At 38.5% G+C, this 25,508-nt stretch overlaps 1 protein-coding gene across 10 annotated transcripts in view; it reads right to left on the reverse strand.

The window, feature by feature from the left end:
- The window catches only part of BNC2 (basonuclin zinc finger protein 2), a 355,747-nt gene that overhangs the window by 106,494 nt on the left and 223,745 nt on the right, over nucleotides 1-25,508 (reverse strand). For 9 of the 10 annotated variants that reach the window (XM_065046180.1, XM_021288801.2, XM_021288805.2 and 6 more), the window contains one exon: nucleotides 19,342-19,577. In XM_065046180.1, coding sequence (XP_064902252.1) covers nucleotides 19,342-19,577 — 236 coding nt within the window. Of the gene's footprint in view, nucleotides 1-19,341; nucleotides 19,578-25,508 lie in introns of those variants that run through there. The other variant, XM_065046178.1, reaches the window with a different exon arrangement.

Raw genomic sequence — 25,508 nt, forward strand, 5'->3', positions numbered from 1 at the left:
GACACTCCCTTCACAACTTCTTTTTCTTTTTTGCTCCTACTTTTGAAAGGAACTGCCTCCGGTTGCTTTCTTTCTTTGCTGATTTTGGCAACTTCATTGGGAACTTACTTTTTGTGCATAGGTAGTCTTGATATCACTTTCCAAAATTTTCCTGCCAATGTTCATTCTATGGCTTCTGCAGTACAGAATCTCTGCTTGAAGAATGGCCTCACTGACTGGGTACTGGAGTAGTTTATATTTTATGAAGTTTTGTCAAGGTTTTGACTTTTTTTCTTTTTTTTCCAAGAGATGATTGAAAACAGAAAGAAAAAAAAGCCCATTTTGCCCCTCCCCCCCCCCCTTTTTTTTCCTTTAATACTCTTATTCTGAGACCATGTATGACAATACCTCTTGGAAAATTGCTCCTGTACACTAATATGCTCGGAGTACTCCTTTGCCAGAGGCATTCACTCATTATATAAATCAAACAAGCACACAAAAACAGACAAAAACTGACTGGTAATGCCCAGTGAATTTCTCTGCTCGGCTAAGATGATCTGGGTGCATTGCATGCAGATGTCAGGTATTTTTATAAAGAGCTCCATTGTGCAGGGCCCCACTGCTCCTCCATCGCTCCCAGCACTCCCTTAAGAGGGGGGGGCGGTGGGGAGACAACCATTCCAGCTGGGCTTGGAACCTTGTCTGAGTCAGGAAAACCACAGCTCATAAGCAAAGAGGAAGCATAATGTTCTACAAGGACAAAACATTAGCAAAAATGTCACTCAGCCCCAGTTCCACATGTTGGCTGCCACGGCCTCTTCCTCCTAGCATGCCCGATTGATATAAATTCCATCTGCTCAGCAGCCAAGTGACAGAGAAGAAATACCGGCATCTGGTCTCTATTGCTGTCGGGTTTTTGTTCCATGTTAGACCTTAGCTAGAAACATATGAAGAGATGAAGGTGCTGGCAAGTGACTAAAAGGCTGCACTGGCACAAATGAGACTTTCTGATGCTTTTCACACTTCACTCTGGATTTTTACAGGGAAAAAGGCGGAGAAGACTTGATAAACTGAGTCTGGAGAGCCAACAGGCCTGGAGGTCATTTGGTGCTTCTAACTTTTTTTGAGTGTTTAAAACTGTAAAGCAAACCATTTTTTTTTAACATGACAGAAGGTAACGAAGTCACACAGAATGTTGCTCTTCAGCTAGCTTTCCTTTCTCCTTCTCTTAAACATCCACTGGTTTGGATCTTATCCACAGGCACTTTATATTCTCCTGAGAAGCAGCTGGAAAGTGCCAAACCACTAACTTCTTTTTTAACCCCACTGTGTCCAGCAGAAAGCAAATTCTTTAAACCAAAGAGAGAGCAATAAAGCAAACCAGCAACATGCATTGCTGTCTGAGAAGCACTGCCTGAGTGCTTTTTGAAAGTGGATGCTGTAGAGGTAGGGGAGAACATGAGTCAACATGAGTGCGTTTGTGCGTGTACATTCAAAGATTTCTTTGAGGAATGGCTACTCACACCAACAGGTGTGCAAGAGAAAATAAAGATGTGGTAGAGAGGAAAGCAAAAAAGAAAATACATTGGTAATAAACTTGGGGACAGAGAATATTCTCTCTGCTGAAAGCAAATCGAGCGAAAAATTTAGGATAGCATTTTGTACCTAAAGAGATCTACAAAGCACATAGGATAGCTAGTCTAGAGTAAGGTAAAATCTTTCTAAAATTTAAAGTGGAAACTAAATATTCAAAATCAATATAGAATTTGCTTTTATTAGAATTCAAAATAGACTAGTCCTAGTCTTCCATTAATTTACAATGCCCCCAGCCCTTGTTGGTTTCCTGTGATCCCTTCTGTAATACTATGTCCTTTTGTTTGGGTGACAGGACCGCAAACTGACAGCGAGAAATGAAGCGAGTGAACAGCTATCAGAATGACATTACAACACCAATGAGACAGAGAGCTCATGTAAGAGAAGTGCTCTCAAGAACATATAAATAGATAATAGAGCCTTCGAATGCTTAATAATTAATTGTGAGGAAGAAGCTTTTATTTCAACAAAAATAAGAGCTTCCAACCCATCCCATGAGAGTGGAACAGTCCAGTACACTGATGTCCAAAAGGAAGATCTATGCCAGTTACTTCACAACGTGAAGTTCCCCACCCATACAAGGCCAGCATCACCTCATCACCCTGTCTGCTCTGCATCCCCAAATAAAAGTGGTACCTATCTCCTATGCTGATTCCCTGCATGCAGTGGAATTTCTTCCAGTGACCTCAGTGGGGTTTGCACCTAACCCAATAAGGTCAGCAATCTAGCTGGTTAGTTGCGTAATGAGTATTACAAGATCACAGAATTAGGGGTGAAGTATTCCACCTCACTGAAGTATCACTTTGGGCAGGTCACTTCTGATAACTTGATGTTCCTCACTGGAGATTACTACTCAACTTGCTGTCCACATTAAAAGCCTTAAGTACACATAGCACAACATTCTTGTGAGGAATCAGAAGTGCACATCCATTAACAATGTGCCTCCATACTACCAGAGGTTTAGTTTTTACAAAGAGTTTGGAGGGCCTATTTCACCTTTGGGTCTCTTTTGCATGGGTTGTCTACCTCTTTGCATTGCCATTTACTCATCATCATCCAAACAAACTCAGCAGAGGCATTTTCTCTCAGTAGTGCCTTCCTTGGGGCATTTCTGCAGTGCCATTCCTGTAGTGCAATTCCTGAGGAAAAGTTTTGATTTTCATTGACTTGTTAGAAATACACCCAGAAAACCTTTACATTAGCAATTAATTCAAGCTCGATATTCAAAATGAAGTGTACTATCTCTACTAATGTAAATGCAGCTGTTAAATGGTGCAAGTTACTTCACCGCAGTTTCTAGTGAGAAACAGGTAAAGCAGAAACTGTCTTAATCTGATGGCTACAAAACTAATATAGCATCTTTGTATGTATCACTTCACGTCAGAGTGCCTCTCCAAAGCACTATCTTTTTTCACAAGACCTGTCTCTTTATTGCCTTGACCCTGAATGATTTCCTGTCCACAGACTGCACCATGCTTACTGTAAGTTTCTACTAAGCAAGAGGATCAGGTAACAATAAATACCTTGGCCAGGGCTCCTCAGGAAAGCAAGCGTTTCCCTCTCAAAGAGGAGGGACAACTGCTATACAGAGTAATGGAGTAAAAAATTAATCTTTTATAGTAAAGTGGCAACCAAAGTAATTTCTTTCTTCCCTCCCCTTGTCATGCTCAAATAGGTAATCAATACAGACTCTCAGTTGTCTTTTTGTTTTAATTTCTGATGCATGTATGTCACTGGGGCTACTCTTAGTATTAAATAGATGTGTGCAAGTAATTGCTACATATACTGGTCCAAATAAACTTCAGGGTTACACTTCCAGTGAAATCGATGTGGCCAGGTGAGAGCCGACTTAAAACAATTTGTAAGGTATCTCACCGTTTGGAGTAGATAACATTACACTTCTCAGAAAGAAAGGCTCGGTGTGCAGTCAGCGGTGAGAGGGGACAAGTGGGGCACCTGACAGTGGAACCCATCAGCGCAATTTCCTGCCAGTCAGGAACACGAAGCAGCGCAGCTGCTGGGATGAGTGAATAGCTGAAGGAGCCTGTGCGAGCTTCAATAGCTGGCCAGAGCAGCGCTCCACTGTGAATGACAAGTGATGGGCCAAATCACTGGGGAACTACCGATGAGTTATTAATGGTGACAGGTACACTACCTGGGAGACAGGTTGAGAGGGGAAAAAGATTATTTATAAGCGAATAGTTAACAGCTGTACCCACTGCTAAGCATTACATGGATGCCACAAACTGTAGAATTCAAATCTTGGGTTATTCAAGCACGAACAACTGCCTGTCACCAAACTGCAACGCATCGGTACAAATTAAGGTGGTAGAGATGAGACGAGGCTGGAATGATGCCTTGCTTGAGAAAGCAATGTCATCACAGAGCACAGATAAGAGCTAGAGAAGGGCTGAGATAACCATGAGGTGAATTATGGTTCTTAATAATAATGATGAATTTGCAAGAACAGCTTTTTAATTTTTCCTGAGGGCTTTTGCAAGAGAACAGATGCTGAATGTGTCCTGTGCTGACAAGAATAAATGGGGGGAAAAAATATAATAAGCAAAGGAAATATTTTCGAATAAGTTTTCTTTTGATATGAGAAATAAAATATTTCTATTGTGGAGATAATTTCTTCTATCTCCAGCCCCCTCCCAAGCTTGAAAAACACATTGTTAAGGTTATAATATAATGTTCTTACACTACCCACAATAATATATTATAGTTACCCAGTTTTTCCTAAAGGAATGAAGCATTGTACCACTGAGTATTAAAAGTGGCCTGGACAAAAATCTTTCAAGTCTATTTCTCTTGTACGTCCCTGCACTAAGAGAAGCAAGGAAAAGAAAAAATCAATCAAACAAACACAAACACACACAAAACACTCAGGGGGCGGGGAAGCGGAGACACCAACAAAAAAACCCCACATCAGGATTTTGGAAATGTTTTCATAATGTGAACATCATCCTGAAAGAAACTGTTTCTGACACCTTTCCTATCCCATTGCAAAGATGCACCTCTGCAGAGAAAATCTTAGAAAGAATTTAACAACTATTTTTTTTTTCCTTTGGTGCTCTTTTAATGCAATAGAACAATTAAATACAAGCAAGAGCAGCCAGGTGCCAGGACAAAAAGCAGGTGCTCCACTGACTCCTAGGCTTCCATAAAGCACAGGCTGGGAATCCCTGCACCAGATGTTTGATCAGAAATAGGCAATTTTGGCCTCTAACCAAATGTCTCAAAGAGCCAACCTTAAAAAAAATAAAAAAAAGATGGGGAGAAAAGGTAACAAACTAAATGCTTAAGGTTCAAATTCAGGTTTTCTTGAAATGCAGTCTCAAATGGATTGCAAAATAGTAGGGAAAAAAGAGGACTAGTCAGCAACAGCTGGGTTCGTCCAAGGTGGAGGGAAGAAACTGTTTGTATCTATGGTTACTGCCACTTCTCATTTCCTTGCCATAGGGGCACTGTGCTCCTGCATGTTCTGGAGGAGATATGTGAGCCAGAAGAGGTTCACACTTCAAAAAGCTTCTGAGGCCTTAAAATGTAACAACATAAACTGACTCAGCACCATAACTGTTTGCAGGACTTGGTCCAGATCTTTCAATTCAGGCATTCCAAAGTGAAGATAACTAAAAGGCAAATAGCCGTGTGTCTGTGTGCATGTGTGTGTGCATGTGTGCGCGCGCGTGTGTATTGGGGGTGGCTGTGTGTTAGCCAAGCTTATTCATAACTTGCTTTCTGCTCTTCATAAGATCTAATTATTTTTCCTCCTCCGTTTCATTCCAGTTCTCATGGACAACTGGTATAACTCCTCAGTGTCTGAACTTCTCACACTGTGAATCAATATCTAAACATACAGCCAAAGCTGAGTGAGGCTGTTGCATTTTATCTTAACAATTGGCCATTAAAACATTTTTATTAAATACTGTGCATTGTGGAAACTGCTTTTCACACAACTTTTGGGTATAAAACTATCAAGCAGTCACAACATAATTTTTAAAGGTACAGTGAGAGATTCAGGAACGGAATATACGTGGGATTTGGCATTAGTAGCTTTCTGAAAATTCTGTATCTGCACTGACATGCCCAGGTATTATTGATTAAATCCTTATTTCCCTTCCATTTCAAAATTTATTTGTGCTTAAAGAGACACATGCTAGAGGAGCTGGGCTAAAGACAGAGGAAATGTAAGTCAAATTTCACAAAGAGTGAAATTTGAAAAGTTAATTCACTACACTTAACTGTCAAAGAGCATGGAATTCAGAGTGGACAAAGTGAGCCTAGTTTTGATATCTCCATTTCAACTAAACGGTGCCTTACTGCACAAGTGGTTCCACTGCTTGTAAAGTAAGGCAATACTAAAATAAATATCAGAGTCTGCATCTAGATAACAATTTTCTTTCTTGTATCCATAGATGGAAACTGAAATGTCAACTTCTTTACTGTTTCTTCAGGGATAGGTCTGCGAATTTGGAAGCACAGATTTTGATAGTCAAGTCTGCATAGAGATATCAGTGCCTGCTGCTGTCACGCTCATAAAGTAAAACTATAACTTACTTTTTAAAAATTGCATATGTGAAAAGAATAACTTCAAAGATCTATCTCTCAGCTGCCTTTCAGCAATAACAAAGCAAGCTACAAAAACCATTACAAAACATATGGTGCAAGCCATGAGTGTGTTTGTTTTATATCAGTCAACATTATTCACTACGTAACCAGGTCAGAATTAATACTCCAAGAACTATACATAACATGCATCCAACATTGTATTCTTTACAACTCCGTACATCAAGTGAGTCTACCCACTGATCAAGAAGTCTCCTGTTGACCTCCAAACAAAATTCGGTACTCTTTGTTTTTTATGGATTCATTATAAATTCTTGAGTGGCACAAAGGACAAGCTGGCAATAGTAATAAAAGGCCAGGATACTAGGAAGGAAGGCTAGTTTCTAAACATGCCAAAAGTTGCTGGAGGTGTAACATTTAAGGACTCTTCTCTTCCCTGTATTTGATCTCGAGTTGTACTGTGTTCTTCACATTACCTCAGTTGGTCATGTTTTAACAAGTACTTCAACTACTTCTGCAAACCTCCTCATTTTCACAGAGAGTAAGTATTTGGTAAATTATGCCCACGTTTCAAAGAGAACAGAAACTCATCTATTAATTTGTACAGGCTATGTATGCTCAGCGTGCTGGGCAAAGTGATGGCTCCCTGCACAGCTGGAGTAAAAGAGCTGTGCTGTAGGGTGGTCTGCAGATACCCAGCTAGAAGGGAAAGGAATTGGGGATGCAACAGCTACCCATATCTGACCCATAGACACAGCTGGGGGAACAGTTGGGTGGGTAAGGACATTGTGCTCACTGATTATTTCTTCCACCTACCCCACAAAACTCCTTCTTGGGGAAGGAAACAAAAAGAGCAGCAGCCTGGACCAAAGAAGTTAAAACCTTCCTTTAGTGAGGCCTTGGTCTTAATGGACACGATGAAACTGACTTGGAGTCCTCATGATGAGAATCTGCCTCATTAGTGAGTCTCCATGTGCAAAACACAGAACAAATGATCCATGGCTTGCGGCCTGGTTTGGAGAGATGTAATGAATGTCAGTGCAGAGATACATGCAGTCTACCCCGGTGAAAACAATTAAGAATAAAGAGAATATTTATAAACCTACAATTTTTAACTGAAACATACTTTCTCATAGAGTTCTCACAACCTTCTATTCACACCTTTTCAATGAAAGGGCAGTTCTTACAGAAAGGGAACTGTTGTGTGACCTCAGCTGACTAAGTTCACATATGTACAATCATTGAGGCTCCAATCCAGAAGAATATACAAGCATATAGTTAACATTAAACACATGTGATGAAGTCAAGGGCATTAATTGTTTAAAGTTGGGTAGGTGCCTATACACCTTGCTGAAACAGGACTTAGTTTCTGACAGAGACTGAGCAGTTCTCTGTGTAACAAATTCATTTTGGCTCCCTATGGCTTTATGTCTCTAGTGTCCATTAAGATGAAAACTCTTTTGGTTTGCATTTTTACATCCTCTTTCACTCCTGTCTCTCTGGTATAGTTTCTGTGGTGCCTCAGAAGGGATGAGTGTTGCTTTTTCTTCAGTGTAGGAACTGCCTACACTGTGTCTCTTTACACTATCTGGCCACATACACAAAGCATATAGAGACTTCATATATTTGCAGCACCTTCCTTCCTGTCTGTTGAACTAAACTGAAAATAGTTATACAAAGCATTGCCATACAAGTCCTGCTCCTTTGAATAGCTAGATAAAAAAAAAAAAAAAAAAGCACTTTTTGACAGTGCAGTAGCTGCTGAAATTCCAGTACAATCATCTTGTATCAACTGCAGGTCAACACTCTGCTGAAATGGAGTACCTTAGAGAAGGACTTATAGAATACTACAACACAAGTGGACTGACAATGGGGGAGAGCCTTTGCTTTGCACATTTAATGTCTGGTGTGACTAGTATTGGAAATTCATGCTATGTTAATGAAGCTGTTATTCAGGTATGGTAGTAGATGTATATTTTCATTTCAGATTTTCAGTCTGAAGCATCTCAAACTGGTTTGACATTTAAATTCTCGCAAATGCTTCAAAGCCCATAAAACTTTATATTGCATTGATGTTTTTACCCTGCTCCAAACAAATCTCAACATTGATATAACTAGCAATTCCATGTTAATGTACTACATTTTCATTTATTTGTTTGATCCTGCAGATTACTACTCACCAAAAAAAAAAACCAAACCCAAACAAATAAACAAAACATTGAAAAAAATGTAACTTTTTTATTTCTGTGACTCCAGGGAAAGTGTGAGGCTCCGGTTACTTAGGTCACTTTGTTTCCATGCCTAAGGAAAGAGGTTGTATCGACTCAGTGAGAGAGCTAACTCTTCATTCCAGCTGAACAGATACTCTTCCAACTACCAGAATAAATAACCTTCCATTTAATAATTGTTATAGGATGTAATTAATACTATATGCAATAACACGGCAGTGTAACAAAATCAGCAAATTGGAATACATATGGGGCTATAGGGCTGTTCAGTTCATAACACATCACATACCAGGCTCTGAGAATATATGCAAGTAAGCATTATGAGAAACTTACTCTTCCAAGGTGCATCTTAAGCTCATCAAGTAAAATCAATTTGCTAGCCATATGTGGTTGGGGGAGTACAGGTTCTTCAAGCCACAGCCTCCAAATGAAGGCTGGAAGTGACCAGGTCAGAGACAGTATCCACATTGCAAGTGGCTGCCCTTCTGTCTCTGGCCCACACCATCTCCGGTGGTCAGTTGTCCTTGAACAGCTTCTTACCTTCTATAACACCCAGGTTCTCTGCAGCCTCACAACAAACACAACTGTGTGAGCAATCTGATATAGACATTATTAATTCCTCACCCTTTTTCTCCTAAGAAACATACCTCTGCCTTCAGCTGCAGCAGAAAATGGATGTCATGAGTCTGATATCCATAACCTCACAACTCTTTGAGCCTACAAAGAGAAGGGCTCTCTTCTGTATCCTCTAATATTGCTTGAAATAATCCTATCAAGAGGAAACCAGCTTATATGTGGACAGTGATTGAATTAGTAATAGTTAAATTCTTTAAAATTAAATTGAATTTTATTTTGTGGAATTCTTTCTAAAAGAGATGGGTTGGATAAAAGCATTTTTGTGGATTGTAACATTACATACTGAGCATGTTTTATTTCGTACTCAGGAACAGAATAGCCAATTCTTGCAATTTTATCAAAAAGCTCTTGATTTATAAGGAGATGTTTTTTAATTATACCTGCTTCTGGGAGTACTTCTGTTGATTTTTCTTTTTATCTAAAGAAATTTTCACTTTTTCTTGTTTTTTTATGGTAGGTTTCAAAACAGGGAGAAGCAGCTTAAAAATACAAACCTAACTTTCTCCAGTAGAAAATGGAAAGCAAAATTAAATTATATTATGTCAAATCTTTTACATCAATTCCCCAATATTCTGAATTTGAATTTATGACCTTCAGACATTTGAGGCTAGTATTTCTGAACTGCATCATATTAATATGCTGAGCTTCTATACTGACTATCATTTCCTGAAGCCATTCACCAAGCACTCATCCAGCTATATACTGAGCTGGTTGAACACAGTAAGTTGCCCATGCAATGTCCTAGCATTTTCCAAATAGTTTGAGCCACTCTGTTTTAATGGAAAGTTCTGTACAACATAAGCTAAGTTGCAAGCAATCTGATGAGCAGGCTCCTTTCCTTTATTCCTGTTTGTCAGCACCATATGTCAACTTGGACACAAGTTAAAGACCTCCAATATACAGACTGTGTGGATAAAAATGTAATGATGTTAAGTTTCTTACAATATCCACATCACCAGGCAAGCTGTACCGTACACAAAACCCAACAAGCTGACATATATATGGTCAGCAGTCTTAAAAATCTACCTGTCCTACAAGTTACTTCCTTCTCTGCAGTACGACTGTCAGTCAGTAACACAGGTTTCCACACCCTTCCCAGCAGAAGGAATGTAAGACTTCAGGGTGCATTTCTGGCAAGATTCATTATGAAGAATCCAGCAAGACTGGATACAAACAGACATACTTTACCTTACTATAAAAGGTAAAAATGAAACAGATTAAACAATTTCTTCTTCCATTCACCAAACAAGTTATAAAAAAAAATATTTACTGAAACTACTGTTCCATTGGTGGTGATGTTTCAGAATTTGACTAAAGAACAATCATAATTACACATTCTATTTCATTAGAGGATCTCAAAGCACTTCATAAACATTAATTAACAACATCCAAGTATTAATTGGGATGATTAGAACATTTTGCGAAAGCCGTGGGGGAGGAGAGAAATCAAGCTGAAGCACAAAGGACTCATGCAGCAAGTTAATATATTAGAGCCAGTAGAATAATACACACTTCCTGGCTTCAAGTTAAGTATTCAAAATTCTAGGACATGGTACAAAATGACAACCAAATCATAGAAGATATTCCAGCGCAGGAAAGAGCAGAAAATTTCTTAATTAAAATACAAGAGTTCATCTTCATTAAATTCAAAATGTACCTTGATAAGTAAAAGGGGGTTGTCTGTCTACATTCAATGCCGTACTCTTACTGCCTAGAAGGCAACAGTAAGTGCTAATGACATTTACCCCTTCTAATAAGAGTCACTCACACTTCACTGTTATTCCTTGTTATTGCTCAGGACAGGCACTAGCACCTCATTGAAAGATCAGTGCTGCAAGGGAAAAAAGTCCCCTTGAGATCCCTTGGACTTCAAGAAAAGCAGTAAATCAACTGATGCTGGACAGATGACAAGTTTGATTCTCTGTGGCCTTTCCTGATTCCTACATGTCTGTGGGCCTGAATTTCCTAAGTGCCTGAAGCCCAGTGCTGACACACAGACAATCAAAACCACTCCTAAACTCAGAGCAAGGGGTGTCTAAACTGAGAAGAGTCTTAAATCCATTAAAGTGTCATGGTCTGGACTCCATACTCTCTAATTGAGTTAATTTCCACTGATGTGTAGCAGAATGGTTAATATCACAACCTTATCACCTCCAGGACAATGATTTGAATTCAGCCTGAGGTCTTCTGTGAAGAAAGTAGCCTACAAAAGAGCACAAGTTCTAATCTCTGAGCTGTATTTTGTGAGAAGAATAATGTTAATTCCTTGGATTCTTGGCACAACTCGCTCCCCTCCACACACACACACACACACACACACACACACACATCTCCCTTCAATCAATAGCTTTATGCCCTTTTGTTTTCCTTATTTTATAACAGGTCACTGCATTTTTTACAAGAATATTGAGATGGACAGTAACCCCAAGATACTGTCTTCAACTCAATGGTCATATTTATTTGACATAGTGCAGGATTTGTTCTGGTAGAGGCTTAAACATGGCCTTGTCAGCAAGAAAAGTGATTTTCCAGGCTAGGAGGAAAGTCCTTATCTCCCTTCCAGTCATCCACAGAGAATCAGTCTCAAAATGGGAGACTTTGTCACAGACACACACACTACCTGTTAGAAATATAAATAAAATTTATAGATTATTTTTGTGCATACACACACTCATGTATATACATATTTAATGGAAAAACTTCTGTGATCATAAATGGTTAATATAAATTCACACACATTCTGAAGCAAAAAAGCTGGAAATAGTTTCCTCTTTGCCTTACCTGCCAAGACCCAAGTTCAGGACTCTGTTTCTCCTGCAATGCTTCATGGCATCACTCACACCTAAAACAGCCTAGGGAATGAACTATTCCTCCCACCTCCTTCATCCCCCACTCTGCTTTAGGTGTTTGTGATTTCATCAGCTATCACTAGAGAAACACAGGACCATGAACTCAGGCTTGGCAGGTGAAGAGATTTTCAGGTCCGTTTTAAAAGCAAGCACACATGGTCCTGGCATATGCCTGAGAGACCTTTAGTAACAGCCATTTCCATACTCTGCATCCAAGTAGCTGTGCCCAGCTGTGTGAAACTACATCAGTCACTGGGATCGTAGCTTCTCTACCCCAGTACTGTAAACAGTACACGTTCCAGGTAGGAGAAACACAGCTACACAAAAGTCTCTCTCTCTCTTTTTTTCTTTCTTTTGGTCTTAGACAGCCAATGATGTTTGCCATTTAAAAGGCCATCTTTGCATTTCTGAGCCATGTGAAACACTATGGTTATAAAGACTATTTCACAGTAGTCATTAAGAACTAGCATCATGTATACTGCTGTTGATCACCAGGGGTTATACAGCCCTCTGCTTCATTACCCTTGCAAGATGCAAGACACAGAGCAGCAATAGCAGAGCTCTCCAGCTGCACATATTCTGGAAGTCCAAATGATCTTTGCATGTTACTGAGACATCTGTTGTGACATAACTTGTCCTGGTGGCATTCAGAAGTGCCATCAAACTCTTTGGACACTATTTTTATTCTTTCCCAGTTCAAGTGCTAATGGTTGTGATAAATAAAAGTCATGTAGCACTAGTGTGATTGGAAGTATTACTATTAGAGGTATAGCATCAAAAGCAGCAGGGAGATGTTAGGCAAGTTAGTGCAGATACACAGAAAATGTGAAAGCACTTCACACCATAGAACGAGTGGCACTGCTTTGCTCAAACACACAGCAATGCTTCCCTCTGGCTCAGCAGTTGTGCTCTGTTTCCTATCTCCCTCTTCAGTCCTTAAAGGTTTATCTGAGCTTTTTCTATCCTCTGTTTAGAGATAGTACAGGCACTCCTAGCTTAGTACAGCTAAGATGAATACAAAAGAGCAAGGGGCAAAGCGGAGAATCTCTGTTCCACAGACGTGCAGGGGAGTCATGCTAAACTGACTCACATGGGAGAAGAGAAACTCTTCCAGATGATCACAGCCACAAATATTAGCATGCAGTGATGCTGTGGGAGGAATGGAAAACTCAGGAGATGGACACATCATCTAACAGATCCTTTTCATCTCTTTGTGCTAAAGAGGCAAAATCAGAGAAAGAGGGGGAGTGAAACTGAGGTGAGGCTGAAGAAGGGAAGATAAGCAAGAAAGAAAGGGGGAGGGGGAATTGGAGGGAATGACAACAGAATAAGTAAGTTGGAGTGGAAAGAGAGAGAGGAGGGAACAGACAGGCACAGAGAACAAGAAATAGGCAGGGCAGAGACCCAGATTTAAATCCCATCTGTACTGGGAGAGTAGAAGTCTGGATAAATGTTACCCAGCTTTGAGCCTTGGTTGTTCTGAGGGATACTGTTGAAAAATAATGTCAGAACAAAAGAACACATGTAAGTGTTAACAACAGTTACAATGGGGAAAAAAGCCACAAGATAGAAGGGTATCTTACAAAGATGAAAAAAATTAATAAAGCTGTAAATTCATAACTCTTCATAATCAAGTAATCAAATGTGGGTGGCAGTTATTATGAGAAATACGAACTTGAATGTGAAAGACTTTGGTTGTACTTTGGCTTTGTTATGGTCTTGACTACATAAACTTCTAAACCTTTATCTGCATCAGTTTTACTATGCATAAAAAGGGCATAACACTCCTAGAGACACAGAAACACTAAGTGACTGCTTCTTAAAGTCCTTCAGCTGTCACACCTAAAGAACTTCAAAGTATTAGTTAAGAGATTGACAAACAGACCAATGAGGAATGAGAAGCAATATCAATTAAATAAATGCACAGCCTTCACATCAGAAGTCATTTTTATTGTATTAATGCCATGTAACTGTCATCAAATTTTCACTGGGTTGTGAAGCTAAACTTTGTTTCCCCTCCATGCTATAATTTGGCTATTTCTCTTAATTTTCTTCATCACAAATAATATAGCATACCATCACTTCAAAGGTGTTCTTGTTATGAAATTTAAAAAAAAAAAAAAAAAAGAAAACAGTAAATCAACTGATGGGACTTGGGGAAAAAAATCCTGATAGAAATTTCACATGACTTGTGATTATAGATAGCAGTCTACATTGAACTGAAAGTATGATATCATCACTAGAATGACCTGACAACACTTGACTACCTTGGAAAAGCTGATATCCTCAGAGTTGCTGTTTGTTTTCTTTCTGATGTTCCTTATGTTTAAGCAATGGAGGCTTTTTGACAAGCTGTTTAATTAAATAGCCCTTGCACTTGGGTTCTGTAGCAAAAGCTCAAATGTCTTAAAAGGAGGCAAGTGAGTACAGATGGGAAAGCTAAGACTCTAAAGTCTCTAAAAGAGGTCAGATAACAACAGAACGCATGCTTTTCTGAAATCCTCCACGGACAAGCCAATGGTGGGCAATATTTAATTTTAAGAACGGTAAAGCAATTTCCATCTGTGCATGTGGTTAATATTTCACCTGCTTAGAAGGGATGAGGTAGTAAGGGAATACTCAGAGAAAGAACAGAAAATAAATTAAGAATGGTATTATTAAAGATGCTCAAATTTCTTTCTATAGTCTCTCCCCAAATCTCTTGATCTAATCTGGATGTGAGAATGGTATGCATGAACAATCTAGTTGTGGTAAACTAGGGCAGTAAATGGAAACAAACCATTTCACCAAGAGCAACTATTTCTTACAAAAACTTGAGAAATTGTCAGTCAAATATAACACAAATTTATATGAGCATGTAATTTGAATATGCATATAAGAATTTTAAAAAATCTCAGAACTTAATTATTTAACCTTCACTATGTATTCTACAATTTGAATTATTTTGTTTTAGTTAACGGGATTTTATCTTTGGAAAAAAAAGTTGAAATTTCCCGACCCCCAATGTATGCCTTCTGAGAGTTTTACTCTTATCTGACTTCAGTGACTGAAACAGTTGTTCTTGCTCAACAGCTGTTTTAGCCTTACAGAACCAACACAACACTGGGAGAATAAACCACAGTCCATCCTGGTCATCATCTGAAGAGTTAACTAAATTCATGAAGTAGTGATGGTGCTGATGATCTGTGAGCAAAGAAACACACAAGCCCAAGTCAGCAGTGGCAGAGTATGTCATTAATTTCAGAGGGTTGTTCTTTACTTTTAAAATTAGCAGTCTTGACAGTGAAACCACATAGGCAGGAAAAGTATCATACTTCCACATCCAGTCTTCCCAAAGCAGAAAATGATATCTAATAATTTTGAATTTCATCAGTTTTCAGCATTGACATTTCCATGGAAAAGACTGACATTTAGCATTAGTGATTCCCTATGCACTGTCCAGTGCACAAACTTTTGTAAGTAAGCCAGTTTTGGGGCCAATAAAGTACCCATAATTTTCCAGCTTGCTTTAGATTTGATTTTATTTTGGGGGAATTTTTTTTTTAAAATTTCTCATAGCTTTGAGTGGCATCAGTGACTTTGGCAGCCAAGATGTTGCCTATGAGCTACTGACTAAAATCTACCTTTTTTTGAGGGAAAAATGTTAAGAAAGGGAATCCTAGGTCTAGCCCCTGTTCCTGATTCTGACAATGTTCTGTGCCTCTGCTTCTGTCTTTGTACTGTAAAGATAATATTTTTTTTCCTCTTTTACACTAAGGGAATACAACTATTTGATCACAAAACACTTGAAAAAATGTTGAGCTGTTACTCTTAATAAAACACTCAATCATCATTTGCAAAGAGTCAGTTTATGGCCTCTGAGTTGTGGTCACATGTCCTGTTCTCTGCAGCTGGACCAGTGTAAGAACTGAATGCCCAGCCGTTCCCTGCTAGTGGTATAATTGCTTTCTAGCCCTTTCCTCTCAGAATAATCAGGGTTAACTTGCACATGTTTAGCAGGAGGATTTTTCTAACCTGGCTTGTTTAGAGAGAACCTGGCTAGGGAGCAATTACACATGTAGTTACACCAGCAAATGGGTGGGGTAAAGTATTCTTCAGTGGTGAAGCAGAGGAGAACAGCTGGCAAAGTTACCTCTTCACTCGGCTCAGCTGGAATGAAACCAGGGCTGGAGACTTAACTCGCAGCTGAGCTGTTTTTTACAGCAAAAGTAACTTCACCCAAATCAATAGAGCCACTGATCACATCTCTTTGAGTAGCAGGTGCAGAATCTGACCCAAACCAGCTACTGTTGTTGACAGAATAATTTCTCATCACGTAAAGACAGTTGTTGTGTTGGCTGTTCCCCAAGACAATACCTACAGGCTCACTAATAGCTCCACACCAAACACAGTAACTTAGTTCCTTGAGATAAGTACTGGATAAACAAGCCCAGAAACTGAAATTCTCTGGATGCCCATGGAGCAGACACAGTCCAGAAAGTTTCCCTATACAGTAAGTTTTTTTGAGGATCACTTCTCAAGACAAGAGAACAACTTCTCCTCTAAAACATTAATTCTGTGAGCAATCTGATGAGACTGTTGACCAAACCCTCACTGACTGACATTTCAGATATAGTTATATATTCACCAGAAACTAGGTTTATTGCACAGAGACCAGAGAAACTTGCCAGGACTTAATGCCTTTCGGCTGTTACTGGCAATGTCGTGACTGTGCCCAAATGTGAAAGGCGGTGTATCACATTACCTCCTCTGGCTTCATGCTTCCTTCGTTTCCTGTGCTCCATTAATGCAGTCACTGAATGAAGCAATAAATACTGCATTTTTCTCTGCCCACTGGTTTTTAATTTGCTATTTAGAAACATTATTAGTCAAAATGAACGTACTACAAATAATCCCACCCACTGTGCAGCACTAATACACAAATAGAGAGAGGCACTGGTTTTCTGTTTTTTCTTGAGTGGAGCAAACCGTGAGGTCTTCCTCAAAAGTTACAGAGAAAAAGTATTTTATTTTTTTCATAGCAAGAAGGGTTTCATTATGGGTCTTGAACAGAAAAGAAAATATCTGGAAATGCTAAAATAATTTATTTTGAGTGGATACACCTGCCCTAAGATTTATTTTTCATTCCCTCCAAAAAAACTCCCATAGTTCTCATCTGCATGCACTTTAACTGTGCTAGTGTTACTACACATTTCCTTTCAAATTTCCCTGCATGTCCATTTTCTCCTTTTTATCACATAGTTGCAGTAGAGTTACTTTTTAAGCTTGACTTAGAATCATAGGTTTGACTAATTTTCCTAAGATTTCTCTTCATATATGTTTTACCAAGCAGTTTTCCTTTCTGCCATATAATGAGCTTCCTAGCTTTAATGCCTGTAGAGGTTGTGGAGTCTCCATCCTTGGAGCTCTTCAAAAGCTGTCTGGACATGGTCCTGGGCAAACAGCTTTAGGGGGCCCTGCTTGAGCAGAAGTATTGGACAAAACTACCTCTCTTCCAACCTCAACCAGTCTGTGATTGTTTGAATTAGGAGAGCTAAACTAACAGGCAGGCTCGACTACACCTGTCATAGGTCTTTGTTCACTCAGCACTAACCAAGGCAATATGTGGCAAGACTGTAACAGCTGCCTTTAACTTTCATTGATAATTGTTCTCCTTTAACTGACATAATATTCACTATACTGTAGTTGGATGTAGTAATGGGAATATTCATGCCTTGAGGGCTACAATGTGATTGAGTTTTAGCCAGATAAACTGAACTCTGATCTAATGGTGTATTATAGGCCTTTACACCACTCAGATGTGTAGGTCACAATCTCACTCTGTACGAACCTCTATGTAATTATATTACAAGCCATTCTTGCATATATTAAGATCAATTAGACACATACTTAAAACAAAATAAATTCTATGAACTTCAAAGCAAGAAAACTACTCATTTCAGTCAGTCTTCTTGTCTGTAACAGACACAATTACATTGTAGCCTTGTAATATATTACACATAAGTACTAATTACATTTAGTAAACAGCAATGTTCTAATGTTATAGCTTAGAAAGGAGGCATTTTTATGTGTATGTATTCACAAATCATATTTCTTCAGCCCTCTTGATCAGTACCATTCAGAATCCAGGAACCTAGAACATGATGCAATGTGCATATAATGCCATTACTGTGTATATCTATATATCTATCATATATCTATTAAAATTATGTATTGTATCTAACATCTATAGATACATATCCATACATATATATCATACAAACATGTATAGATACATTTAGATTTTATTGAATAGAAGCCTGAGAGAATTCTAAAACAACCAAAGACCTTCATTCCGTATATATCCTAATAAGAATAACAGGATCTCATTATTAAAGAAATATCCTTTTTATTATGCTTTCTCTAGGACTGTTCTACACTTTTCTGCACTAATCTGTGTATACAGCATTCAAGAAAATTTATAAGAACACAGAATGGGAAGGTTTCCATTGAATTACATGAGGCTAATTTACTTCTTTCAAAGAAAGGACAGAAAACTGAAGAGGAATCATAAAACACAGTCAGAATTCCTCAGAGCAGGAATAAAGATTTCTGTATTTCCTGTATAGTACCAAGCATGTTCTCATTGCCTAAGAAAGTAAAGGAATAAATAACAAACTAAATTTTTCAAAGATTTTCAGGAATGTCCACTTCAATAAATCGATGACTTCTAGATGACGCAGAGGTCCCACAAAGTCAGTAGCAATTAAGCGAACTCAGAAACATGCACTATTAGATTCTCAATCAGAAATAGCCTTATAAAATGTAATAGTTTGCTTTGGAAGCCAACAGATGATTAAATTACTCAGATAAGTAAACATACATATTCATGATCATACTTGTAAAACAAGCCTGTCAATTTTTTATTTATTTATTTGATGTTTGGTTTGCTTATCTTAAACAATCTGCATGTAATACTTTATTTAAAGCTACCTTTAAAAAACAGCCTTATAAAGAGGATTTTCCTGTTGACACATTACACTGTAAGGATACTTCCCAACATAATCATGATCACAATCGCCATTTCATCTACCCCTTATTAGATATCTTGCTAAAGAAGGAAAGAAAAGATGAAGGAGGTGCTGACTTGGATCTAAGTTTATTAAGTAAAACAGTAGCCCTTGAAAACCTGCCAGTTGCCTTTGACGACCAAATCAGGCTTGAAGCTAGTGAACCTCAATATTCACAGTATTAAAGGTATTTCCTACCTTAAACATAAGCAAGTACAAATAAATACTACAGTAACAAGGAATCTGCATTATTTTAGCTTAGGAAAAATAGAATATTTTTTTTTGCCAGCACCATCATTAGTCTTCAGCATGACATACTAGATTTACTTTGCAATCTTCTATCACTTTGGGTGCATGGTCACTACATCTGCACACACACATACAAAAGATAAAAATCAATTAACTGTGTCTGGAAACATATTTTGCTTTATTTCCTACCTGAAGGATGTAGCCTCGAACATAGTCTCGAAGCGTCCAGCCTAAGCCATGTAGAATATGCAACACCTCCTCTTGCTTCAGTACACTGAAGAGTCGGTCAAGTAGTATCTTCAGTCTCACAGGCACAGCCTGAGTACCGTAGAGCATCAGGCTGCTGATGTCAAATACAACGTTGGACTGCACAATCTCCACTTGGGTTGGGTGGTAGAGGTGCTGAGTACTAAGCTTATCCAGGGCTGAAAGAAAAGGAGTTTAATTGTAAGAGGAGAGCTAAAGGAAAACCAAGAAAATAATGTCAAGGAATTATCTAAACACATTGAATTTGGCAGATGCACTTATTTTCCAGATAAACATTGACTTGGATAATTCATCAAATCATAGAATCATAGAATGGTTTGGATGGGAAGGGACATTCAAAGGTCATCTAGTCCAACCCCCTGCAATGAGCAGGGACTTCTTCAACTAGATCAGGTTGCTGAGAGCCCCGTCCAGCCTGGCCTTGAATGTCTCCAGGGATGGGGCATCTGCCACCTCCCTGGGCAACCTCTTCAGTGTTTCACCATCCTCATTGTAAAAAATGTCTTCCTTATATCTAGTCTGAATCTCCCCTTGTCCTATCACTACAGGCCCTGGCAAAAACTCTGTTCCCGTCTTTCTTAGGAGCCTCCTTCAGGTACTGAAAGGCCGCAATAAGGTCTCCCAGAGCCTTCTCCAGGCTGAGCAACCCCAACTCTCTCAGCCTGTCCTCACAGCAGAGCTGTTCCGTCCCTCTGATTATTTCTGTGGCTTCCTTTGGCCACAGCCTATACTGTACTGAGGGCTTCAAAGCTGGATGCAGGACTCCGGGTGGGGTCTCACCAGAGCAGAGCAGGGGGCCAGAATCACCTCTCTTGACCTGCTGGTTGTGCTCCTTTTGATGCAGGCCAAGATGTTTTTTGCTTTCTGGGCTGTGAGCACACATTGTCAGTTCATGTCTGGCTTTTCACCCACCAGTACCCCCAAGTCCTGCTCCACAGGGCTGCTCTCAATCCCTTCATCCCCCAGCCTGGATTGACAGTGGAGGTTGCTACAACCCAGGTGCAGGACCTTGCTGTTGGCCTTGTTGAACTTCATGAGGTTCACATGGGCCCATTTCTAGAGCTTGTCTGGGTCCCTCTGAATGGCATCCTTCCCTCCAGCATGTCAACTGTGCCACTCAACTTGGTGTCATCTTCAAACTTACTGCAGTTGCACTTGATCCCATTTTCTATGTCTTTGATGAAGATATTAAATAGTAGTGGTCCCAATGTGGACCCCTGAGGGACACCACTCATCACTGAGTGATTCTTTTTCACAGATGCGGTCCAAAACAGGCCTAGTTTCCAAAGGTCACAAATATCTTTAATACTTAAAACTGAAGGGTGCCCAGCTAAGCCCTAGAGACTACAATACTCATAAGTTCAAAAGAAATTACAGAAAATTTATGATTAATTGATGACCAAGACTGAAGCTATGCAGAATTGATTTGGGCTGTTAAAGGTTTGAGACCTAACCTCTAGAGTCAAAAAATAAAACAGATATTCCCTAAAACTCATCCTTCTAAACATGTTAAAAATTGCTCTCCTGATTTACCATAAATTCTATCATGAATTCACTGCTACTCAAGCTGGTTAGCTTGTTTTACCCTTCTGTGTGAATTCCATGTTATTCACTGTGATATGAATAATTTAGAGATGAGAGGAGGGAAGGTTTGCAGGATGAAGGTAATTCTTATTCCCTTGTGAAGCTAAATATGATGGAATTGCATATGACATCACGCACTTAAGTGAGCATCAGTGTTTACATTTAATTTTCTTACCATTTTATGGACTGTGTTACAGCACCTAAGCTTCTCACTGCTTTTTTTTAAACAAAACTTTCCAAGCATTTAAAATAATTTTATAGGGACTTCTTCTCCTGTACTTTGGTTTCTTTTTGGCTTATGGTCACTGGAGAGTTCATGTACTCTTGATAAATTGCTTTCTTACATCCAGAGCGCAAAGGCCCTTATCATTTACTCGCTGGCTTCATTCAACACATTTACTCCAAGGAATACTTTGTCAAAGAGTTCTGGTTTCCTCATACTTCATTTCTTGCAACTGATTTGTCTGATCTTTCCTATTCTAGTGGTTAAGTCAACTTTGAATAAATAGCTTTAAATATTAATTTACCATTCAAAAAAGATAAGGAATTGCCAAGCCTAGGGACTGCAGTCCTATGTCTCTCCACAGGACATTCATAGTGCAGAATGTGACGGGTGAGATTTTCCTTCCAAAAGCTGTTCTTCCAAAGCACTTCAGCTATATAGGCTTCATGATGTGGGACTGATTTATTTACAAGGTCTAATGAAGGGGATTTGATGGAAGCTTAAACAGGTCAAATACCTTTTTTTGGTCCCTTTTAGGTAAGATGTTTTTGTAACATGGTTATTTTGCTACTACCATAACAGATGTGTCGTCAAAATACTTAGCTAGAAAAGCCTAAAGAATGGATTTTGCTACTGTGCAGGCTGTGTTGTATGTGTGCTGATACAGGTATATATATGTATCTGGGGAACAGAGCAACAACTTGGAGGGACTAAAATGAAGTAAAATATTAATATATTTTTAAATACTACTGTTACTTGCAAAATGAATACTAGTGTTAATACATGTAACACCTTTTACCAGACTATCAAAATAAATAAGTAGATCTGGATCACCTTGAGCTTTCCACCTTCAGTCTTACAGAGTCCAAAGAGGTTAACTGTCTTCTCCAAGTTTACAAAAATTCAGACAAAAGCCAAGACCTGAATGAATATTTTCTGATTACTCAATGCTTTTTAATCACTGCATCATATGATATTTCTAATATATCTTAATATTTGTTCTTGTTTCTCTTTACTTAACAGTAAACCCTCTGCCTGCAATGAGGAAAAGCAAGTTCTTCCAGCTGAAGAAGACTTGGCTTGCTCAGGATTTTGAGGTCGTGATTCTACTTTGGCCCAAGACAGAACGACTGTAAGACATTTTTATCTGAAGACTATTGGGTGGATTATAAAATGAATAGCTAGAATGAGATGACAAAAGTCTACGAACATTTACCCACTTCATTTATTGTGGCTACTCTGAGTATTGTAATTTTGGAAAGGTCGAGATGGAACAGAAGTGAGAAAAAAAAAGAAAGAAAGGGTCCTTTTAAACTACTAAGTGTACTCTTTGACCAGTGGGCAGAAATTTTCACAAGATATCCCATACTCTGGCATTTATCTGCAACATTTGTTTGCCTGTAGACCTAAGTCTCTCAAAACACAGACACACACATACACACACACACAAATAAGAGTTAGTCCTGCGCTGGATTAACAGTCCAGATGACAGTGAAATTAGCTCCAGTTTTGATTTGTGGCGTTATTCTGCACATTATATAATAAACAAATAAGCAGTGAATTTTATCCCTTTGAAGTACAAGTCAGGATATGCACTGAAATGTGTAATTCATAATACAACAAAGCATATATTTTTGCATGGGTGTGTGAGAACATTTGCAAAGTAAAGACAGACCTCATGCTACAGACAAAAAAAAAAACCACCACCAAACAAAAAAAAACCAACCTGCACATGAAGAGAAAGGAAATGCACTTGCACCCATATGCAAAATAATAGTATGATAAGCATCTAAAATTCTTTTGTATCATTGACTATTGAAACCCCTTTTGCTTGGCAGGAGAATGAAACTTTTCACTGTAATCTCCAATTTATAAAAATTATCTTGTTTCTTTGAAAGAGGTTACTAAGGAAATAATTGACAAAGTTGCTTTCCGTAGCACTTCTAACTGATTTCTCCTCTGGCATCATTAATGAATTAATGCAGATATTCTAGGTGCATTCAAGGGACCATTTATGTTGTTAGACACATACTTTTTCAAGTAAGAGATAAGAGAAAGGCCTAGGTCTCATTGTTGGTTTCTCTGTATGTCAAGGCCAAGAGTATTGACTTTAGCCTTCTTGCCAAATCTCAGCCTAGACTGTTGCATTCTGCTGTCCTGAATTGCCCATCTGATTTCATATGGATCACGCATTCCTCACCATTTTCTATTCTAAACTATTGGTTCCATTTCTACATGCTAATGAACAATGTCGTGTTTCATTCAACCGTATCTGCAGCAGTGTATGATTTCATAAGTGCTTAGAAGACTTCAAGATGAAACATGCTATATAAAAGAATGAACTTCACCATACCTGAAAAATGACATAAACAGATGTGTCATTAAGAAGATATCAGTGACTGAACATCATAAACCACATATTAAAAGTCCCTTCCTGGTGCAGCATGAGATATTACTCATACTTCTTACACTTTCAGTGGGCTCAAAAGTTCACACAGAAAAGTCTTAACATGTTCATCACTTCTTGGTCGTAACCTGCACAATCTTCTAAAAACAGAGCTATGATGGGTTCAGGTGCTAGGTGCTTAAAAGAAAGCTATATTTTAAAAGCCCAGTTCCTAGAACTGCCCTGAGAGTCTGATATTATTTACCTCAGTGTGACTGGAAAGCTGTTCACTGATAGAGGTAGACCCTTGTGTTTTACTATAACAACATACAGCCAAGTAATATTTTCATGGTGAATTCTAAATTTCAAGTACTTGTTTTAGAAATATTAACTATTAAAAAAGGGGGCAAAAAAGTACTATAAAGAACTAAAAGATGTCACAGAAGATTGCCTTCAACACTAAAAAATGGCTAATTGGATAATTAGTAGAGGCATTAGGAACCTTTCAGTACTGGTTTTCTTACTTAACCCTGAAGTATCAAGTATGCACTGTAATTTAGAATATTTCAGTTGCAAGGGGCCTACAATGACCATCTAGTCCAACTGGTTGATGATGTCAGAACTGATAACAGTAAAAGTATGTTATTAAGGTCATTGTCCAAATGCCTCTTAAACACTGACAGGCTTGGGACATCAACCACCTCTCTAGGAAGCCTGATTCAATGTTCTACTATCCTCTCAGTAAAACAGGGCTTCCTAATGCCAAGCCTGAACCTCCCCATGTTGGATTTTCCACTGTTTAACCTCTTGAATAGTAAACAAAATCCTCTAGATTTTACAGAAACTATGCTCAGAATAACCTGAAATGTAAAGAGAACTTCGAAATTGATCCAATGTCACTCTTCACATGACAGCGCGCAGTATTTTTATTATGCAAAATTTCAGCCAAAACCCCTCACTTTAAACCTGTATGTAACAAATCAACAAAGAAAGAAAATTTAATACGCCTTTTTTTTTTTTTTTTCCCATAATGTAGTAAAATAGGGAGGGGAAATCTACTTCACCGTTTATATTTTACTGGAGTTTTGGGATCCTCTGTAATTAATTCAAAGGAAATTAAATACAAAAGATACATTAAAATATGGCTCATATTTGTTCAATTATTCAAAAGACTGAAAATAAAGACAAAATCTCTCATTTCATCTATACTGTGGCTAGTTCTTAGGCTCAGATGTGAAAATGGACCCCTTCCTTCCCAGTGTACAGTGGACAAGGTTTAATCAAATCAAAAACTATGTTTCTGCTTGGATTCTGTTTTTGTTAGGCAAAAGAAATACAAATATGCAGTAATGAATTTTGTACCTTAGAAGTCTCATATTGTTTTTTGCACAGTTACAATAGAAGTATGACATTTTGCCTTTAGTGAATACAAAAGAATTTTGAATATCCTAGTTTTAATACAATTGAAGTAATAAATAGACATATGTCTTAGTAATTGCCTGATCCTAGATAAATATTTAGGTATCCTAGAGAGGGATGAAAAGGTCTAGTGAAACCCTTTCTCTTAGCTGATTTGCCTGGCTGTTCTAGGCAGTTCTCTAACTTACCAAAGAGGGATACAGTTGGAGTGCATACACACATTCACATGACAATACAGAATTTTATAGACACCATCATCTTTCCAGATTTGTTCAAGGGTCAACAGGAAAGTGAAAAGAAATTTTATGTAGTCTCTGTTCAGAGAATAACACAGAGCTTTCCACACTTGTTTTCCTTTTTTCTTCTAAATAAATGGGCTACTTTCCGCAGCAAGAAAAACTGAAATTGGCAGACAGACTAAATCTACAATACCAACATTAAACAATTCCATAATTCTGTTGCAACAACAGAATGTTG

Source organism: Columba livia, chromosome Z (assembly GCF_036013475.1).
Source record: "Columba livia isolate bColLiv1 breed racing homer chromosome Z, bColLiv1.pat.W.v2, whole genome shotgun sequence".
Taxonomy (NCBI): domain Eukaryota; kingdom Metazoa; phylum Chordata; class Aves; order Columbiformes; family Columbidae; genus Columba; species Columba livia.